Genomic DNA, 18617 nt, shown 5'->3' with positions numbered 1-18617 from the left:
TATCCATACCAGCCTGAAGGAAACGTTCCAAGAGAGATTCAGTAGGCGGATACATGCTTTCCTCGCACCAAGAGACATATCGCCTCCAGATATGATGATAGTGTTTTGACGTCACAGGTTTCCTGGCCTGAACCATGGTTGCAACAACCTTCTTAAAAAGGCCTTTGAGAGCTGGGATGTTTTGCCCACCCTCCATGCTGTCAAACGAAGAGGCCGTAAGTCTGGGTAGATGAACGGTCCTTGTTGAAGATCTCTTCTTAGTGGTAGAGGCCAGGGGTCTTGGACGGACATGTCCAGAAGATCCGCGTACCACGCCCTCTGAGGCCAATCCGGGGCAAGTAGAATTGCCTGGACACCTTGATTCCTGATTCGCTTTAGCACTCGTGGGAGCAATGGGATCGGAGAAAACAGGTAAACCAGCTGGAACGGCCAAGGCGACGACAACGCGTCCACTGCCCTCGCCTGAGGGTCCCTGGTCCGCGAGCAATACCAGGGAAGTTTCTTGTTGAGACGAGAAGCATCATGTTTATTTGTGGGCAACCCCACCGGTCAATGATCTGCTGGAACACCAGATGGGAGAGCCCCCACTCCCCTGGGTGGAGATCGTGACAACTCAGGAAGTCCGCCTCCCAGTTGTCCACACCCGGAATGAAGATTGCCGGCATGGCTCTTGCATTTCTTTCCGCCCAGAGAAGTATCTTTGACACCTGCTTTTTGTCCCTCCTTGCCGATTGATGTACGCCACTGCCGTGGCGTTGTCCGACTGAACCTGGATTGCGATATCCTTGAGCAGAGGAGAGGCCTGAAGTAGAGCATTGTAGGTCGCCCAAATTTCCTAACTGTTGATTGGAAGGAGGCGTTCATGAGCTGTCCACCTGCCCTAGAACTGCGCACCTTGGGTGACAGCTCCCCATCCTCTCAGACTCGCATTCGTCGTGAGGAGGGTCCAATCCTGAATCCCGAAACTCCTGCCCACCACAGGAGAGAAATCCTAGCCTGAGGTGAGCAGACGAATCATCCGGTGCATCTGCAGATGTGATCCGGACCACTTGCTCAGGAGATCCAACTGAAACGTTCTGGCATGGAACCTCCTATATTGGATCGCCTCATATGAGGCGACCATCTTTCCCAACAATCTTATGAAAAGATGGATGGACACTCGAGAAGGTCAGAGCACCATGCGGCCCATTTCCTGAAGCGTTTTCGCTTTTTCCACTGGTAGAAACAACTTCTGGGCCACAGTATCCAGCAACATCCCCAGGAACAGGAGCCTCTGAGTGGGCTACAGGTGGGACTTCTGTTAGCCGAGGATCCACCTGTGGTCCAACAGAAGATGGATGGGCTGGTCGATATGGAGCAACAAAAGTTCTCTGGATCTTGCCTTTATCAGAAGGCCGTCCAGGTAAGGGACCACATTGACCCCCTGGACCCGGAGCTGTAACATCATCTCCGCCATCACCTTTGTGAATACTCTCGGGGTTGTAGCCAGACCGAAGGGTATGGCCTGGAACTGATCGTCCAGGAGGGCAAATCGTATGTACGCCTGATGAGGCGGCCAAATCGGAATATGAAGGTAGGCGTCCTTGATATCCAAGGAGACCATAAATTCCCGGTCTTCCAGACCCGCAATCACTGCTCGCAGGGATTCCATTTTGAACTTAAACACCCTCAAATAAGGATTCAAAGATTCAAAATGGGCCTTACCGAACTGTCCGGTTTCGGTACCACGAATAGGTTTGAGTAAATCCTTTTGTGGTACTGGAACAATGACGTGGGACTGGACCAACTTTTGGACAGCCAGCTGCAATCTAACTTGCATATCCAGGCATCCTGGCAGGAATTCTCCCAGACGCGGCTGAAGTGATGCAGTTGAGCTCACACCTTGAGATCCCCTCGGGGTGGGTGGGCAACGCCATGCTGAGGTCTTAGTGGAAGCAGAACTGGTGGACTGTTCCCAAGCTTACCTCTGGTGCCTCTGACGGCATTGGAGGCACCTCTGGCCTTCGACCGAAATCTGTGCGACCGAAAGGGCTGGACAGATGGCCCCGAATAAGAGCGTCTTGCTGGCGGCGCCCCAGAGGGGGGGAAACGTGGATTTTCCAGCCATAGTCTTGGAAATCCAGGTATCCAACTCAACCCCAAAAAGCCATTCCCCAGAAAAGGGTAGAGATTCTACACTACGTGTGGATTCTGCGTCCGCAATCCACTGACGCAACCACAAGGCCCTGCGTGCCGACACCGACCATGGCCGACGTCCTAGCATTAATATTCCCCATCTCCTTAAGGGAATCACATAGGAGCCGCGTACTGTCCTGAATATGCTTCAATAGGGTGACCATAGTAACTAAGGGCATATCCCCCCAAGAGACCCCCCGGAATTTGAATGGCCCAAGAATGAATAGCATGGGTCATCCAGCAAGCCGCAATAACCGGTCTTTCTAAAAGGTCGGCCACAGTGTATATAGAATTTAGGGTAGTCTCTATCTTCCGATACCCAGGGTACTTTATGGAAAAGGAGCACGGGGTAGGTAGCACCCCTTTCTTAGACAGGCGAGAGACTGAGACATCCACCCCAAGGGGTTCCTCCCAAAATTTTCTACCTTCAATGGGAAAGTGCGCAAAAACCTTTTGGACACTTGGAATTTTTTGTCTGGATTTTTCCAGGCCTGTTTGAATAAGTCATCTAACTCTGGAGAATCAGGGAAACGGACATAAGGCTTATTTTGCGCAAAGAAAAACGACTGTTGTGATGCAGCGTCCTCTAGGGGGAGCTTTAACACCTCCCTTATAGCCAAAATGAGGGGTTCAATACCTTGGGCAGACTCAGGACACCCATAAACAGGATCCGGTTCATTCCCATCATCCGGTATATCATCATCTGTATCAGACAGCAGTGCAGGTAAACCCCGCTTCTGGGGACCTGCATGGGAGAGGGGGGGCTGTGCATCAGCCCTAGCAGCTAAATCTGCCACAGCTTGTTGCAGTAGCTGAGTTTTCAGCACATTTGCAGTGAGTTGAGATGACATATCAGACATCATGGTTTTAAGAGACTCTAACCAGTGAGGCTCTGTACCCTCTCCCCCAACCTCTTCACCAAGTTGAGACGATTGACTACATTGCTCACAGGAGACAGAGTCATTAGATAATGGAGAGAATCTGGTGTGACAGATACAGTACTGCACAGTTTGTGCTTACCCATATTTCACAGTAAACACAACAACATACACACAGACAGTAATAATGCAAGCTTTCATACTGTATGAGAGGGGAGACAGAGGACCTCAGCACACCCTGAGCTGCACAGCCCCAGTGAGGCTGTCAGCTCTGTAATTCACAGTAAACGCTATCAAATACAGTCCTAATTAGACACAGGACAGTGTACACAAGCGGCTCTCCCTCTTTTGATACACCCTGTACCAGCTTCCAGCGTGTCTGTGAGGCAGGAAGCGCTGTGTGTGCTGCAGATGGCTTCTGTAAGCAGAGGAAGGTGCCAAAAACACCCTGGTCCTGCTCTGAGGAAGCTCTGCCCCCCCAATGGCGTCGGAGCTAAGCATATTATTTATACTGGCAAAGTCTCCAAACAGTCTAAAACCTCACACAAGTGCTCAGTTCTGCATTTTTGTGCCAGTTTACACACGGGGATCTTAGCGGGAGGGTCCTGTATGCTGCGACCGTGGTCTGCCGTATTTGAAACCAGGGACCCCCTAGCGGGGCCGCCCGGTGTGTACTCACCACCGATATCAGGCCGCGTTAGGGGTGCGCGACGTGCTGCGACAGCCAAGGCACAGTGCCTCGCTGAACAAACAGCCTCTCAGGATGGTGGTCCTGCAGAGGGGAAGCTGCTCTGCACCTCGTAAGGCCGGTGACCGCCCCCCCATCTCCCACGGAGCAGGCATGCTGTTGCCCAGTTTTAAATGAAATTGAAGAAAACGCTCTGGAGCTGCAGAGATGTGCATCCTGTCCTGAGGGCACTTTTTTCTAAACTGCCTGTGGGAAAGAGCATAGAGGGGAGGAGCCAGCACACCCAGTTGAAGAAATTTAAAGTGCACTGGCTCCTTTGGACTCCGTCTATACCCCATCGTACTAGTTCTCCTCAATATCCCTTATGGATGCTAGAGAAAAATACTGGTAGGTTAAATGACTCCCAACAAAATTAACCCTAGTGTGAATGTGTGTGTTCATGTGATAGGGAATATAGATTGTAAGCTTGACTGGGGCAGGGACTGATGTGAATGGCCAAGTATTCTCTGTAAAGTGAACAAACAGAACAGTTGTCTCGTAAGTCAAACACACTCCAGTCTACAGTCTAGCATCAATTGTTTAATTGCACCCGATATCCCGTCTAAAGTGAGGGGAAATTGCAGGGCGATATTCAATTGTCCCTCGTTATCGCGCTGATCGCGACCATATCAGTCAGGTTTAGCCAAGTAAAGTAGAAAAACCTGACTAAACGAATGGGCGCAGCACAAAAAGTCCCATATGGGTGCCCAAACAGTACACTTTTTGCACATTTCAGGTCGCCACCACCGGGGCAGACAGCTGAAATTTAGTTTGCGTGCCCGTCGGCAGCAACATTTCAATAGCTGCCGGCGGGTGCGGGGACCCGCAATTACATTTGAATATCACCCTTTATGTCGCATAAAAATCTAAAATAAAGTATTACCCATATTTACAGTTACAAAATTTGCCATTTATTAACATGTTGTGCTTCCTTGTGGAGGGGGAAAAGTGTGTATCTTCTTTAAAGCCTGTAAATTATGGTGCCACACTATGCAATCAAGTGTTATGAATTAAGAATTTTTTTAAAGGACCACTATGGTAATCCTATCTATAGATGGTTTGGCATATTGGTCACATGCTCTGGAAAGTTTAGTTTTCTGGAGCTTGGCCATAGCAGATATCGCCAATATCTGCTGTGGACCACTTTAATGCATACAGGGATTGTAGCTAACCTATGAAAAGGTTTGACCGCATTTTTTAAGGTTAGTACTTCCTGCCAACAGTGTTCAATCCATTATCAATTCCCCGTAGTAAGGGGACAAGAGAAAGAAACCAGTTATAACTAGGGTGCACACAACCCAACTGACACTTAAAATGTGTAATTAATGAAGATTTTATTCAAAGCTCCCCTGTATTGGAATCTTAATTAATTACACATTTTAAGTGTCAGTTGGGTTTCTCTTGTCCCCTTACTACGGGGAATTGATAATATATCTCTATTTAAACCAGTTAATAGCACCTTTTGAAACCTCTATCACGTATTTATGTGAACTACCTGTTATTTGCATGTAAATGCGCTATAAATATTAGAGAAGGTACCCCAACTTCATTATCACCATAAACTTTATTTACGTCTTGGTGTGGGTCACTGTCTGGATATGGTGGTAATTTGATCTCTCCACTCATGGAACCTTGCAAAGTGTTCAATCCATCTTTTAAAAAATACTTTCCATTTAACCACAATAGTGTTAAAGGTCTTCAGTCAACATCCTTGTACATAGCTCTCTATTTACTGTATAGCCCTCTTTCACTCTTCTGTATTTCTATTCTCTCTTTCTATTGTAGCAAACATAATTCTTGGCATATGTTAAACAATTTTTTTTTAAAAATAGGATTTTAATTACCTACCGGTAAATCCTTTTTGCGTAATTCGTAAAAGATACTGGGGTCCACATTAGTACCATGGGGTATAGACTGGTCCACTAGGAGCCACTGGCACTTTAAGAATTTGAGAGTGTGGTCTGGCTCTTCCCTCTATGCCCTTCCTACCAGACTCAGTCTAGAAACTGCGCCCGAGGAGACGGACAACTTCGAGAGAAGGATTTTACACAGATAGTGGAGCGATTCACACCAGCTAGCACATACAAGGCAAACCAAGCTAACCAGCTTGAAAAATCAGCAACGGCTGAACAAGATTACTTAACCAAGTAACAAAACAGTACTTAACCAAGAACTAAGCAGTACTGAACTAAGTAACCACTGCAGGATCACGAAGCACTGGGTGGACGCCCAGCATCCTCTACGGACGAGAAAAGGATTTACCGGTAGGTAATTATAAATAGGATTTTGGTACTTACCAGATAAATCCTTTTCTTTGAATCCACAGGGGGCACTGGAGTACTAATTAAAATCCTATTTTCTCGTACATCCTAGAGGATTCTGGGGTCCACATTAGTACCATGGGGATGTACCAAAGCTCCCAGAACGGGAGGGAGAGCGCGAAGGCTCCAGCAAAACGGATTGATCAAACTTTAGGTCCTCAGAGGCCAAAGTATCGAACTTGTAGAACTTAGCAAACGTGTTCGACCCTGACCTAGTAGCCGCTCGGCCAAGCCGAGACACCCCGGGCAGCCGCCCAGGAAGAACCCACCTTACGAGTAGAGTGGGCCTTAACAGATGTAGGACACTGCAATCCTGCTGTAGAAAACGCATGCTGGATAGTGAACCTGATCCAGCGAGAGATCGTCTGCTTAGAAGCAGGACACCCAAGTTTCTTGGGATCATACAGGACAAACAGAGTCCGATTTTCTGTGACGAGCAGTCATCTTCACATAGATTTTCAGAGCCCTTACAACATCCAAGGACTTTGATGAAATTGAGGAGTCAGAAGCAATTGGCACCACAATAGGTTGGTTGACATGAAATGTCGACACAACCTTAGGAAGGAACTGCTGACGTGTCCTGAGCTCAGCTCTATCTTCATGGAAGATCAAGTAGGGGCTCCTACAAGACAAAGCCCCCGACTCCGACACACGTCTAGCAGAAGTTAAGGCCAACAAAGTGACAGCCTTCCACGTGAGAAACTTGACCTCAACCTCCGTTAGAGGTTCGAACCAATCCGATTGGAGGAACTTTTAACACCACGTTAAGATCCCAGGGCGCCGTAGGCGGCACAAAGGGAGGCTGGATGTGCAGAACCCCTTTCAAGAAAGTCTGAACCTCAGGGAGGGAAGCCAATTGTTTCTGGAAGAAAATGGATAAGGCCGAAATCTGGACATTTACGGATCCCAACCTCAGGCCCATATCCACAACTGCTTGCAGGAAGAGGAGAAACTGTCCCAGTTGAAACTCCACCGTAAGAAACTTCTTGGACTCACACCAAGATACATACTTTTTCCAAATGCGATGATAATGTTTAGACGTTACTCTTTTCCTAGCCTGTATCAGGGTAGGAATGACCTTGTTCGGAATGCCCCTCCGAGCTAAGATCTGGCGTTCAACCTCCATGCCATCAAACGTAGCCGCGGTAAGTCTGGATAAGCGAACGGCTCCTGCTGCAGCAGGTCCTCCCGAAGAGGAAGAGGCCTCGAATCTTCCAGAAATAGAGCCAGAAGATCCGCGTACCAAGCCCTTCTTGGCCAGTCCGGAGCAATGAGGATTGCTTGAAGTCTTGTTCTCCTTATGAGCTTTAGAACCCTTGGAATTATTGAAAGTGGAGGAAACACGTACACCGACTGGAACACCCACGGAGCTACCAGGGCGTCCACCGCCACAGCTTGCGGGTCTCTTGACCTGGAACAATACCTCCGAAGTTTTTTGTTGAGGCGGGAGGCCATCATGTCTATTTGGGGAACCCCCCAAAGATTTGTCCCCTCCGTGAAAACCTCCGGATGGAGGCCCCACTCTCCTGGATGAAGATCGTGTCTGCTGAGGAAGTCCGCTTCCCAGTTGTCCACTCCCGGAATTAAAATTGCTGACAGTGCTAACGCGTGCTTTTCTGCCCAGAGGATGATTCTTGTTACCTCTGACATTGCAGCTCTGCTCTTTGTTCCGCCTTGTCGGTTTATGTAGGCCACTGTCGTTACATTGTCCGACTGCACTTGAATGGGTCGTTCTCGCAGAAGATGTGTCGCTTGGAGAAGACCGTTGTATACAGCTCTTAGTTCCAGAATGTTTATTGGAAGACTGGATTCCAGAACTGACCACCTTCCTTGTAAGGTTTTCCCTTGAGTGACTGCGCCCCAGCCCTGGAGACTTGCATCCGTCGTTAGAAGGATCCAGTCCTGAATCCCAAACCTGCGGCCCTCCAGAAGGTGAGGCAATTGTAGCCACCAGAGAAGTGAAATCCTTGCTTTCGGCGACAGCCGTATCCTCAGGTGCATATGTAGATGAGAACCCAACCACTTGTCTAGGAGATCCAATTGGAAAGATCGAGCATGAAACCTTCCGAACTGCAGAGCCTCGTTAGAGGCAACCATCTTCCCCAGAAGACGAATGCACTGATGAATCGATACCTGGGCCGGCTTCGGGACATCCCGAACCATTGATTGTAGGACCAACGCTTTCTCCACCAGTAGAAACACCCTCTGCACTTCTGTGTCAAGGATCATCCCCAGGAAAGACAATTTCCTTGTGGGCTCCAAATGTGACTTTGGAAGATTCAGGATCCAACCATGGACCCTGAGCAGATGAGTCGTGAGAGCAATGGACTGCAACAGCTTCTCCCTGGACGATGCCTTTATCAGCAGATCGTCCAGGTATGGAATTATGTTCATTCCCTGTCTGCAGAGGAGAACCATCATCTCTGCCATCACCTTGGTGAACACCCTCGGTGCCGTGGAGACACCGAATGGCAGTGCCTGGAACTGATAGTGACTGTCTAACAGTGCAAACCTGAGATAAGCCTGGTGCGGAGGCCAAATCGGAATGTGGGGATACGCATCCTTGATATCCAGGGATACCAGTTACTCCCCCCTCCTCCAGACCTGAGATCACCGCTCTCAGAGACTCCATTTTGAATTTGAACTCCCTTAGATAAGGGTTTAGCGATTTCAAGTTCAAAATTGGTCTGACCGAAACATCCGGTTTTGGTACCACAAAAAGGTTTGAATAGTAACCAACGTTGTGCATATGAGGTGGAACTGGAACAATGACCTCTGACATTTCCAACTATTGGATTGCTGCTAGTAGGACAGTTCTGTCTGTCAGTAAAGCTGGCAAGCCTGATTTGAAGAATTGGTGAGGTGGGGTTTCTTGAAACTCCAGTTTGTACCCCTGGGAGACAATATGCTGTACCCAGAGATCCAGGCCGGACGACACCCAGATGTGGCTGAGACGTCTGAGTCTCGCCCCCCAGAAGCCCCTCCTCCAGGCTGCGTGGTCCACCGTCATGCTGAGGATTTTGAGGTACCAGAAGCAGGCTTCTGGTCCTGGGAGCCTGCGGGTGCAGGCTTTTTGGATTTTGCCCGCCCACCTCTAAAGAAGGTGGTAGGAGGCTTGGACTTTGTCTTAACGGTCCGAAAGGACTGCGATGCAAATGAATAAAAAGGTTTCTTTGTAGAAGGCGTAGCTGAAGGAAGAAAAGGTGACTTACCCGCGGTTGCCGTGGAAATCCACGCATCCAACGCTTCCCCAAATACAGTCTGACCTGTGTAGGGTAGGTTCTCCACACTTCTCCTGGATTCCGCGTCTGCAGACCATTAGTGTAGCCAGATTCCCCAGCGAGCTGAGACAAACACGGAACATATCCTTGCAGTCAGCGTACCCAGGTCCTTCATGGATTCCACCATGAATCCCGCAGAATCCTGTAGGTTACGTAAAAATAATTCAATGTTACCTCTATCCGTTGAATCCAAATCCTCTAGTAATGTGCCTGACCACTTTACTATAGCTTTAGAGATCCATGCGCAGGCAATAGTAGGCCTCAGCGCCACCCCTGAAGCAGTGTATATGGATTTGAGCGTAGTGTCAATCTTCTGATCTGACGGTTCTTTTAACGCTGTAAATCCAGGGACAGGTAAAACCACCTTTTTCAACAGTCTGGAAACAGACGAGTCAAATATGGGAGGGTTTTCCCATTTTTTCCTATCTTCCTCAGGGAAGGGAAAAGCAACCAGAATCCTTTTTGGAATCTGGAATTTTTTCTCCGGGTTTTCCCAGGATTTTTCAAATAAAGCGTTTAATTCTTTAGACGCAGGGAAGGTTAGCGAGGCTTTCTTATTGTCTGTGAAGTAAGCCTCCTCAACCTGCTCAGGTGTTGTGTCAGTAATATTTAACAAATCTCGAATGGCCTCAATCGTTAGCTGCACCCCTTTTGCAAGGGATGACGCCCCCCTCAGCACATCCCTGTCACCATCTGCCGTGTCAGAGTCGGTATCCGTGTCATCTTGCATAATCTGGGCAAGTGTACATTTCTGTGGGTATATGCCTGGGGGATTTTGAAGGAATAGGAACAGAACCTGACCAAACTGCCATAGGCTTCTTTAAAACCCGAGTTTCAGTCTCAGTATGAGCTACCCTAGTAGAGATCTGAGAGATCATACTCTTAATAGAGGTTAACCACTCAGGTTTATTAATAGGGATCTGAAACAAGACATTACATTCCTGTGCACATGGAATGGATTCCTCCTGAGAGGAAATGTCCCCTGCAGCATAAGACACAGAGTCCCTAGACATGGCTATGTTAGACAACAAACGCCCACACACACACACACACATAAGGAAATGTCAGACACAGTTGCCCCCCAAGTATGCCACAGAGAAACACAGAGATTGGAGCCAACTTACACACAGCGCTTTCCTAGGTAGATATAATACAACTACCTGGCACTTACTGTGTACCTTAATAGACTACACAGTATTTACACAGCCTACCTCCCCCCCTTCTACAACCCCCTGGTACTGCACAGGATAGCTGGAGTTGCTTGGAGGGACAGCTCTCCCTGTTAGTGTCTCTGTATAGGATCTGCAGGCAGGAAAATGTTGCTGAACGCTGCTGGGTCCGCTCTGAGAAGCTCCGCCCCCTGAACATGGCGATGCTTCCCGCTCTTCAGTTCTTTATACTGACCTGAGGATTGTTGCTGGCAGTGTAATCGAAGTCCCTGACAGGCTTGTGACCAGTGTAGGGTATAGGCGATGGCTCAGGGCGCCCCTCACAGCGCCGCACTATGTACCACTGAGCCTCCGGAGCGCAGTTAGTACTGCGCTCTCACCCTGTTGCCGCCATCTTCACACCGGCTCCCCACTTGCCAGGGGGGCCGGTGACTCACTCACCACCGGAATCTTCTGGCTCTGTAAGGGGGTGGAAGCATGCTGCAGGAGTGATGGGTTGCTTGGGGCGGCTAACGATCATTACCCTCAGGAGCTCAGTGTACTGTCAGCGGAGAGATAATGACTCGAACCCCTCAGGGTCCCACGAAGCAGGGAGGCTGTTGCCAACAGCCTCCCTGTGCCCAACTAACTTTTAGAAAAAAATAAAACTAAAGAAGCTCTAGGAGCTCCCCTAGCTGTGACCGGCTCCTCCGGGCACATTTTCTAAACCGAGTCTGGTAAGAGGGACATAGAGGGAGGAGCCAGCCCACACTCTCAAACTCTTAAAGTGCCAGTGGCTCCTAGTGGACCCGTCTATACCCCCATGGTACTGTGGACCCCAGCATCCTCTAGGACGTAAGAAAAATATAAGTATCTTGAGTGAAAAGCATTTGGAAAAATAACTTCTAGCTGTAAAACAGACAGGCGTCTTCTATTAGATGAATAATGCATGAAAGGAACTTTAAATGAATGAAGGCAATAAACATTACTGGAATTTTACACAGTAACAGGGATTCAGACAGATGACTACATACACATACAAGTGGCTTACCTGTCTCCTCTGTGTCATTAGAGATTACATTGTAAAGTGTATCCAAAGCATACCCAATGATTTCAGAGTCAGCACTAAAATGAGAAATTCAATTAGTTAAACTTTTTACCATCATATTTAAAATAAAAAAAATTTAAACACTATGAACAAAAAAATAAAATAAAATAATTAATTTTATAATACTAATCAAAGATGTGCAAAAGGAACCTGAGTTTTTAGAACAGTCATGGATAAATAAGAAAACATAAAAAAATACATAAAACCATATTAATCACACAAGTGACCTAGGATTAGCCAAGAGGTTGTTCTATAAACATAATGTACAGCAGCAAGCTATGTGCATCCATTTGGTGTACTTATGGTCTGATGTCACTAATTGATCTGGTTACACATAACGCAAACTGTACTTGTCTTTGTGCCATATTGCAGTTCTGTACCCATTGTGCAACTATACACAACTAGAGAAAAACGAGTTTTATGGTAAGAACTTACCTTTGTTAAAACTCTTTCTGCGAGGTACACTGGGCTCCACAAGGATTGGACAATGGGGTGTAGAGTAGGGTCTTGATCCAAGGCACCAACAGGCGCAAAGCTTTGACTGTTCCCAGAATGCATAGCGCCGCCTCCTATATCACCCCGCCTCCCTGCACAGGATCTCAGTTTTTAGTTAACCAGTCCAATGCAGTAGCAGGAAGAGAGACGAAAACGGTTAGTAGCCACAATACCGCATTCTCGCGACAGGAGACGTGTCAGCGGCTAATGCCATACCAACCCAAAGAAGCTAAGTGCGTCAGGGTGGGCCCCTCGTGGAGCCCAGTGTACCTCGCAGACAGAGTTTTCACAAAGGTAATCTCTTACCATAAAACTCGTTTTCTGCTGCGGGGTACACTGGGCTCCACAAGAAATGGACAATGGGGATGTCCTAAAGCAGTTCCTTATGGTAGGGGACGCACTGTAGCGGGCACAAGAAACCGGCGTCCAAAGGAAGGATCCTGGGAAGCGGCAGTATCGAAGGCATAGAACCATATGAACGTGTTCACAGAGGACCACGTAGCCGCCTTGCACAATTGTTCAAGGGTCGCACCACGCTGGGCCGCCCAAGAAGGTCCAACAGACCGAGTAGAATGGGCCTTAATGTGATCAGGAGCAGAGAGACCAGCCATCACATAAGCATGTGCAATCACCATTCTAATCCATCTGGCCAGAGTTTGCTTGTGAGCAGGCCAGCCACGTTTGTGAAACCCAAACACAACAAAAAGAGAATCCGATTTCCTAATAGGAGCAGTTCTCTTCACATAGATACGGAGAACCCGTACCACATCCAAAGACCGCTCTTTGGGAGACAGATCAGGAGAAACAAGTGCCAGAACTACAATCTCCTGATTAAGGTGGAACGAAGAAACCACCTTAGGTAGATAGCCGGGACGAGTCCTAAAAAATGCCCGGTCACAGTGAAATATCAGATATGGGGAACTACAGGACAAGGCACCCAAATCCGACACTCTTCTAGCTGAAGCAATAGCCAGCAGAAACACCACCTTAAGGGAAAGCCACTTAAGATCAGCAGAACCAAGAGGTTCAAACGGAGACTCTTGTAACGCCTCCAAAACCACCGACAAGTCCCAAGGAGCCACAGGCGGGACATAGGGAGGTTGGATACGCAACAAGCCCTGAGTAAAGGTATGCACATCAGGTAAGGTCGCAATTTTTCTCTGAAACCACACCGACAAGGCAGATATTTGAACCTTGAGGGAGGCCAGACGCAGGTCTAAGTCCAAGCCCTGCTGAAGAAAAGCCAACAACTTGGCTATACTAAACTTGGAAGCGTCATAATCGTTAGATGCACACCAAACTAAGTAAGAATGCCAGACCCTATAGTAAATCCGAGCAGAAGCCGGTTTTCGGGCCCGCAACATAGTTTGAATGACCGCCTCAGAAAACCCTTTAGCCCTTAAGACGGAAGCTTCAAGAGCCACGCCGTCAAAGACAGCCGGGCTAGGTCCTGGTAGACACAGGGGCCCTGAACGAGGAGGTCTGGGCGTTGTGGAAGTAGGATTTGACACTCTGACGATAGGCCTTGCAGGTCTGAGAACCAGTGCCGTCTGGGCCACGCTGGAGCTATGAGAAGCAGAATTCCTTTTTCTTGCTTGAACTTCCGAATTACCCTGGGCAGGAGTGAGACCGGAGGGAACACGTACGGCATCCGAAACCTCCACGGTACCGCCAGCGCATCCACGAATGCTGCTTGAGGATCCCTTGTCCTTGCTCCGAAGACCGGAACCTTGTGATTGTGTCGAGACGCCATCAGATCTACGTCTGGAAGGCCCCACCTTTCCACTAGGAGTTGAAACACTACTGGATGGAGGCCCCACTCGCCGGCATGCACGTCATGAACACTGAGAAAGTCCGCTTCCCAATTCAGGACTCCCGGAATGAATATTGCCGAAATGGCTGGTAGATGGCATTCTGCCCACTGTAGAATCCGTGAGACTTCCTTCATTGCTAGGCGACTTCGAGTGCCGCCTTGATGATTTATGTAAGCCACTGTGGTGGCGTTGTCCGACTGTACTTGAACAGGACGGTTCTGAATTAAATGCTGGGCTAGGTTCAAGGCATTGAAGACCGCCCGCAACTCCAGAATATTGATCGAGAGGAGGGACTCCTCCTTGGTCCACCGCCCCTGAAAAGAGTGTTGCTCCAGCACCGAGCCCCAACCTCTTACACTGGCATCTGTCGTCAACAGGACCTATTCGGATATCCAGAACTGACGGCCCCTGCACAGTTGTTGGTCCCGGAGCCACCAGAGCAGCAACAGACGGACCTCCGGAGTCAATGAGATCATTTGAGACCTGATCTGGTGAGGCAGGCCGTCCCATTTGGCTAGAATCAGCCTCTGGAGAGGGCGAGAATGAAATTGAGCGCACTCCACCATGTCGAATGCTGACACCATGAGGCCCAGCACCTGCATCGCCGAATGTATCGACACTTGCGGACAAGATAGGAAGCAACGAATCCTGTCCTGAAGTTTCACTTTCCCCTGAGACAGGAACAACCGCTGGTTGTGAGTGTCCAATAGTGCTCCCAGATGCACCATGCTCTGAGCAGGGATCAGGGATGACTTGTTCCAGTTGATGTGCCACCCGTGGGCTTGCAGAAACCGGACTGTCACATCTAGATGACGCAGGAGAAGTTCTGGGGAATTTGCCAGGATTAACAAGTCGTCCAAATACGGCAGTATCCTGACCCCTTGACGGCGGAGTACCACCGTCATCACCGCCATGACTTTTGTAAAGACTCGCGGAGCCGTTTTTAAACCAAAAGGTAATGCCCGAAGCTGGTAATGGCAGTTGCCAATCACAAATCTCAGGTATTGCTGATGAGACACTGCTATAGGAACATGCAGGTAAGCATCCTGTATATCCAGGGAGACCATGAAGTCCCCAGGTTCCAAGGCCAGAACTATAGAGCGAAGGGTTTCCATCCGGAACTTGGAAACCTTCACAAACCTGTTCAATGCCTTGAAGTTGAGAATGGGCCGGGAGGACCCATTCGGTTTCGGGACTAGAAACAGCGGAGAATAGTACCCCCGGCCCCTCTGCGCAAGAGGCACCTGTACTACGACTCCTGTATCCAGGAGGATCTGTACCACCGAATGTAGAGTGTTTGCCTTTGTCTTGTCCAACGGGACATCTGACTGGCAAAATCGATGAGGGGGTCGGTTTTTGAAGGCTATGGCGTAACCTCGTGTGACGACTTCCCGTACCCAGGCATCTGAAGTGGTCTTCAACCATTCCTGGGTATACCCTAGAAGCCAGCCCCCCACCCTGGAATCCCCCAGAGGGAGGCCCGCCCCGTCATGCGGCAGGCTTATCTGTCTTAGAAGCTGGCTGACGGGCCGCCCAGGCTCTTTTGGGCTTAGGCTTACCAGGTTTGGAAGTGCAGGCCTGCTTGTTGTACGCCTGACCTTTTGCTTTACCTGAAGGACGAAAGGGGCGAAAGGAAGTACCTTTAGCCTTCGACACAGAAGGAGCAGTACTTCGCAGACAGGCAGTTTTGGCAGTAGCCAAGTCAGCCACAATCTTATTTAAATCCTCCCCATACAGAATATCTCCCTTAAAAGGGAGTACCTCCAGGGTTTTTCTAGAGTCCAGATCCACAGACCAGGATCTCAGCCACAATATCCGGCGAGCCAGGACTGATGTAGTAGAGGCCTTGGCTGCTAGGATACCGGCATCAGAAGCCGCCTCTTTAATATAACGAGAAGCTGTGACAATATAAGACAAGCATTGTCTAGCATGGACAGAGGAGATTTCAGCATCTAACTCCAAGGCCCATGCTTCAATGGCCTCTGCAGCCCAAGTAGCTGCAATAGTGGGCCTTTGTGCAGCACCCGTGAGGGTGTAAATCGCTTTCAGACAACCCTCCACACGTTTATCCGTAGGCTCTTTTAGAGACGTGACGGTGGTGACCGGTAGAGCTGAGGAAACCACCATCCTAGCCACATGCGAGTCCACTCTAGGAGGCGTTTCCCAATTCTTAGACAGCTCCGGCGCGAGGGGATAGCGAGCCAGCATCTTCTTTTGAGGCACAAACTTCGTACCCGGGTTTTCCCAGGGTTCCGGACGTATATCAATTAGGTGGTCAGAGTGAGGTAAAACTTGTTTAATCACCTTCTGACGCTTGAACCTATCTGGTTTCTTAGGAGGAACGGATGGCACGGGATCATCCGTAATCTGTAAAATTAACTTAATAGCCTCCAAGAGATCAGGAACATCCACATGTGAACCACCGTCCCCATCAGCCGTATCCGAGTCAGAACCTGTGGGGTCAGTGTAAGTGCCATCTTCATCCGACGAGGTGTCAGTGACAGCAGTGGACTGTGAGGAGACAAGCGCTCGATTAGAGGACCCCTTGGACGTAGGCGAGCGACGGTCAGACTTTTTAGTAGTCAGGGACTGGTTCAACTTCTTTATTTGAGCAGATAAATCGTCCGCCCATGGCGGGTTAGCTACAGGGACCACAAACAGTTGTACCGGCATTGGGGGTCCCATAGGGGGTGTTAGTTTATGAACTAGCGTATGCAGAAGCATGGAAAAAGCGGCCCACGGCGGGTCATTATTTGCCCCCGTTGCCACCGTCCCACTGGGGCGCAAGGAGCCCCCAGAACCAGAGCCCAAAGCTGCTATTTCTCTTACGTCCTAGAGGATGCTGGGGACTCCAAAAGGACCATGGGGTATAGACGGGATCCGCAGGAGCTTAGGCACACTGAAAAGACTTTGACTGGGTGTGAACTGGCTCCTCCCTCTATGCCCCTCCTCCAGACCTCAGTTAGACTTTGTGCCCAGGAGTGACTGGACACACACTAGGGGAGCTCTACTGAGTTTCTCTAGAAAAGACTTTTGTTAGGTTTTTTATTTTCAGGGAGACCTGCTGGCTACAGGCTCCCTGCATCGAGGGACTGAGGGGAGAGAAGTCAGACCTACTTCTACTTAGTTAAGGGCTCTGCTTCTTAAGCTACTGGACACCATTAGCTCCAGAGGATTCGATCACTTGGTTCGCCTAGCTGCTTGTTCTCGGAGCCGCGCCGTCACCCCCCTCACAGAAGCCAGAAGAAGGAAGCCGGGTGAGTATGTGAATATCCGAAGACATCAGACGGCAGAAGACTTCAGTAACGAGGTAGCAGCGCAGCGGTAGCGCTGCGCTCCATGCTCCCACACACTTCACCAACGGCACTTGCGGGGGGAAGGGCGCTGGGGGAGGAGCGCCCTGGGCAGCATGTTACTGGGGTCTTAAAGGGCTGGAAGACAGGCATTTTCGGTGCCCAGGCACCGTTTTCCATACCCCCGCCAGCACAGCAGTTTGAATTTTTGCGGGACTGAAGCGCGCCGGGAAGGGGCTTAGCTGCACAGCTCACCAGCGCCATTTTGGTGCTTATATTTTAATTAAGAGCAGCGCTATCAACATATATTGCTTTGGTATGATATATGGGCGCTGGGGTGTGAGCTGGCATACTCCCTCTGTGTTTACTCTCTCCGGGCTTCCTTGTGGGTCTGTCCCCTGGCCGAGACAGTGTGTGTGTGTGTGTGTGTGTGTGTGTGTGTGTGTGTGTGTGTGTGTGTGTCGGTACTACGTGTCGGCATGTCTGAGGCTGAGGAGGTTGCTGGGGGCGCAGTAACAGGGCAGGAGATGGCTCTGTCGGCACAGCCGACACCTGATTTGGTTACTATGTTAAGTGCACTTAATGCAAATGTGTTCTCATTGTCTAAGAGGTTGGATAAATCTGAGTCTCAGACACAAGTGTGGAGTAAATCCATGGAGGATGCTTTGACTCAGGTGCAGGCCCCGTCAGGGTCACAAAAGCGTTCGTTTACCCAGATGGTAGATACGGATACCGACACAGATTCTGATTCCGATGTCGACTTCAATGAGGCTACTTTACACCCAAGGCTAGTCAAGAGTATTCAGTACATGATTGTGGCTATTAAAGATGTTTTACGTATCTCTGACGAACCTGCGGTGCAGGAAATAAGGATTGGTTTATTTAAAGGGAAAAGGCCTGAGGTGAAATTTCCCCCCTCTCATGAAATGAATGCTCTTTGTGAAAAGGCTTGGGAGTCGCCGGACAAGAGGTGGCAGAATTTTCATGGCGTATCCTTTCCCCTCTGATGACAGGAAAAAATGGGAGTCGTCTCCGAATGTCGACAAGGCTCTATCCCGTTTGTCTAAGAAGGTGGCGCTTCCGTCCCCTGACACGGCAGCTCTCAAGGATCCGGCGGATCGCATGCTGGAGACGTCTTTGAAGGCCATTTTCGTTAATACGGGTGCATTACTCAGACCCGCTGTGGCGTCGGTATGGGTGAGTAGTGCTATTGCTAAATGGGCTGATAATTTAGCTTCTGATATGGATACCCTTGATAAAGATAATATTCTTTTGACTCTTGGTTATATCAAGGACGCTGTGGATTACCTGAAGGATGCGGCGAGGGATGTTGGTCTCTTGGGATCAAGAGCCAATGCCATGGCGATCTCGGCCAGG

The 18617-nt window shown here is 49.2% G+C and overlaps 1 protein-coding gene across 4 annotated transcripts in view; it reads right to left on the bottom strand.

The window, feature by feature from the left end:
- The window catches only part of USO1 (USO1 vesicle transport factor), a 285018-nt gene that overhangs the window by 181638 nt on the left and 84763 nt on the right, over positions 1-18617 (bottom strand). For all 4 annotated transcript variants that reach the window (XM_063916925.1, XM_063916933.1, XM_063916940.1 and 1 more), the window contains exon 4: positions 11582-11655. In XM_063916925.1, the coding sequence (XP_063772995.1) occupies positions 11582-11655 (74 nt within the window). The remainder of the gene's footprint in view (positions 1-11581; positions 11656-18617) is intronic.

Source organism: Pseudophryne corroboree, chromosome 1, assembly GCF_028390025.1.
Source record: "Pseudophryne corroboree isolate aPseCor3 chromosome 1, aPseCor3.hap2, whole genome shotgun sequence".
NCBI lineage: Eukaryota > Metazoa > Chordata > Amphibia > Anura > Myobatrachidae > Pseudophryne > Pseudophryne corroboree.
The sequence above is the reverse complement of the archived record's forward strand: the minus strand, read 5'-3'. Positions and strand labels throughout refer to the sequence as shown.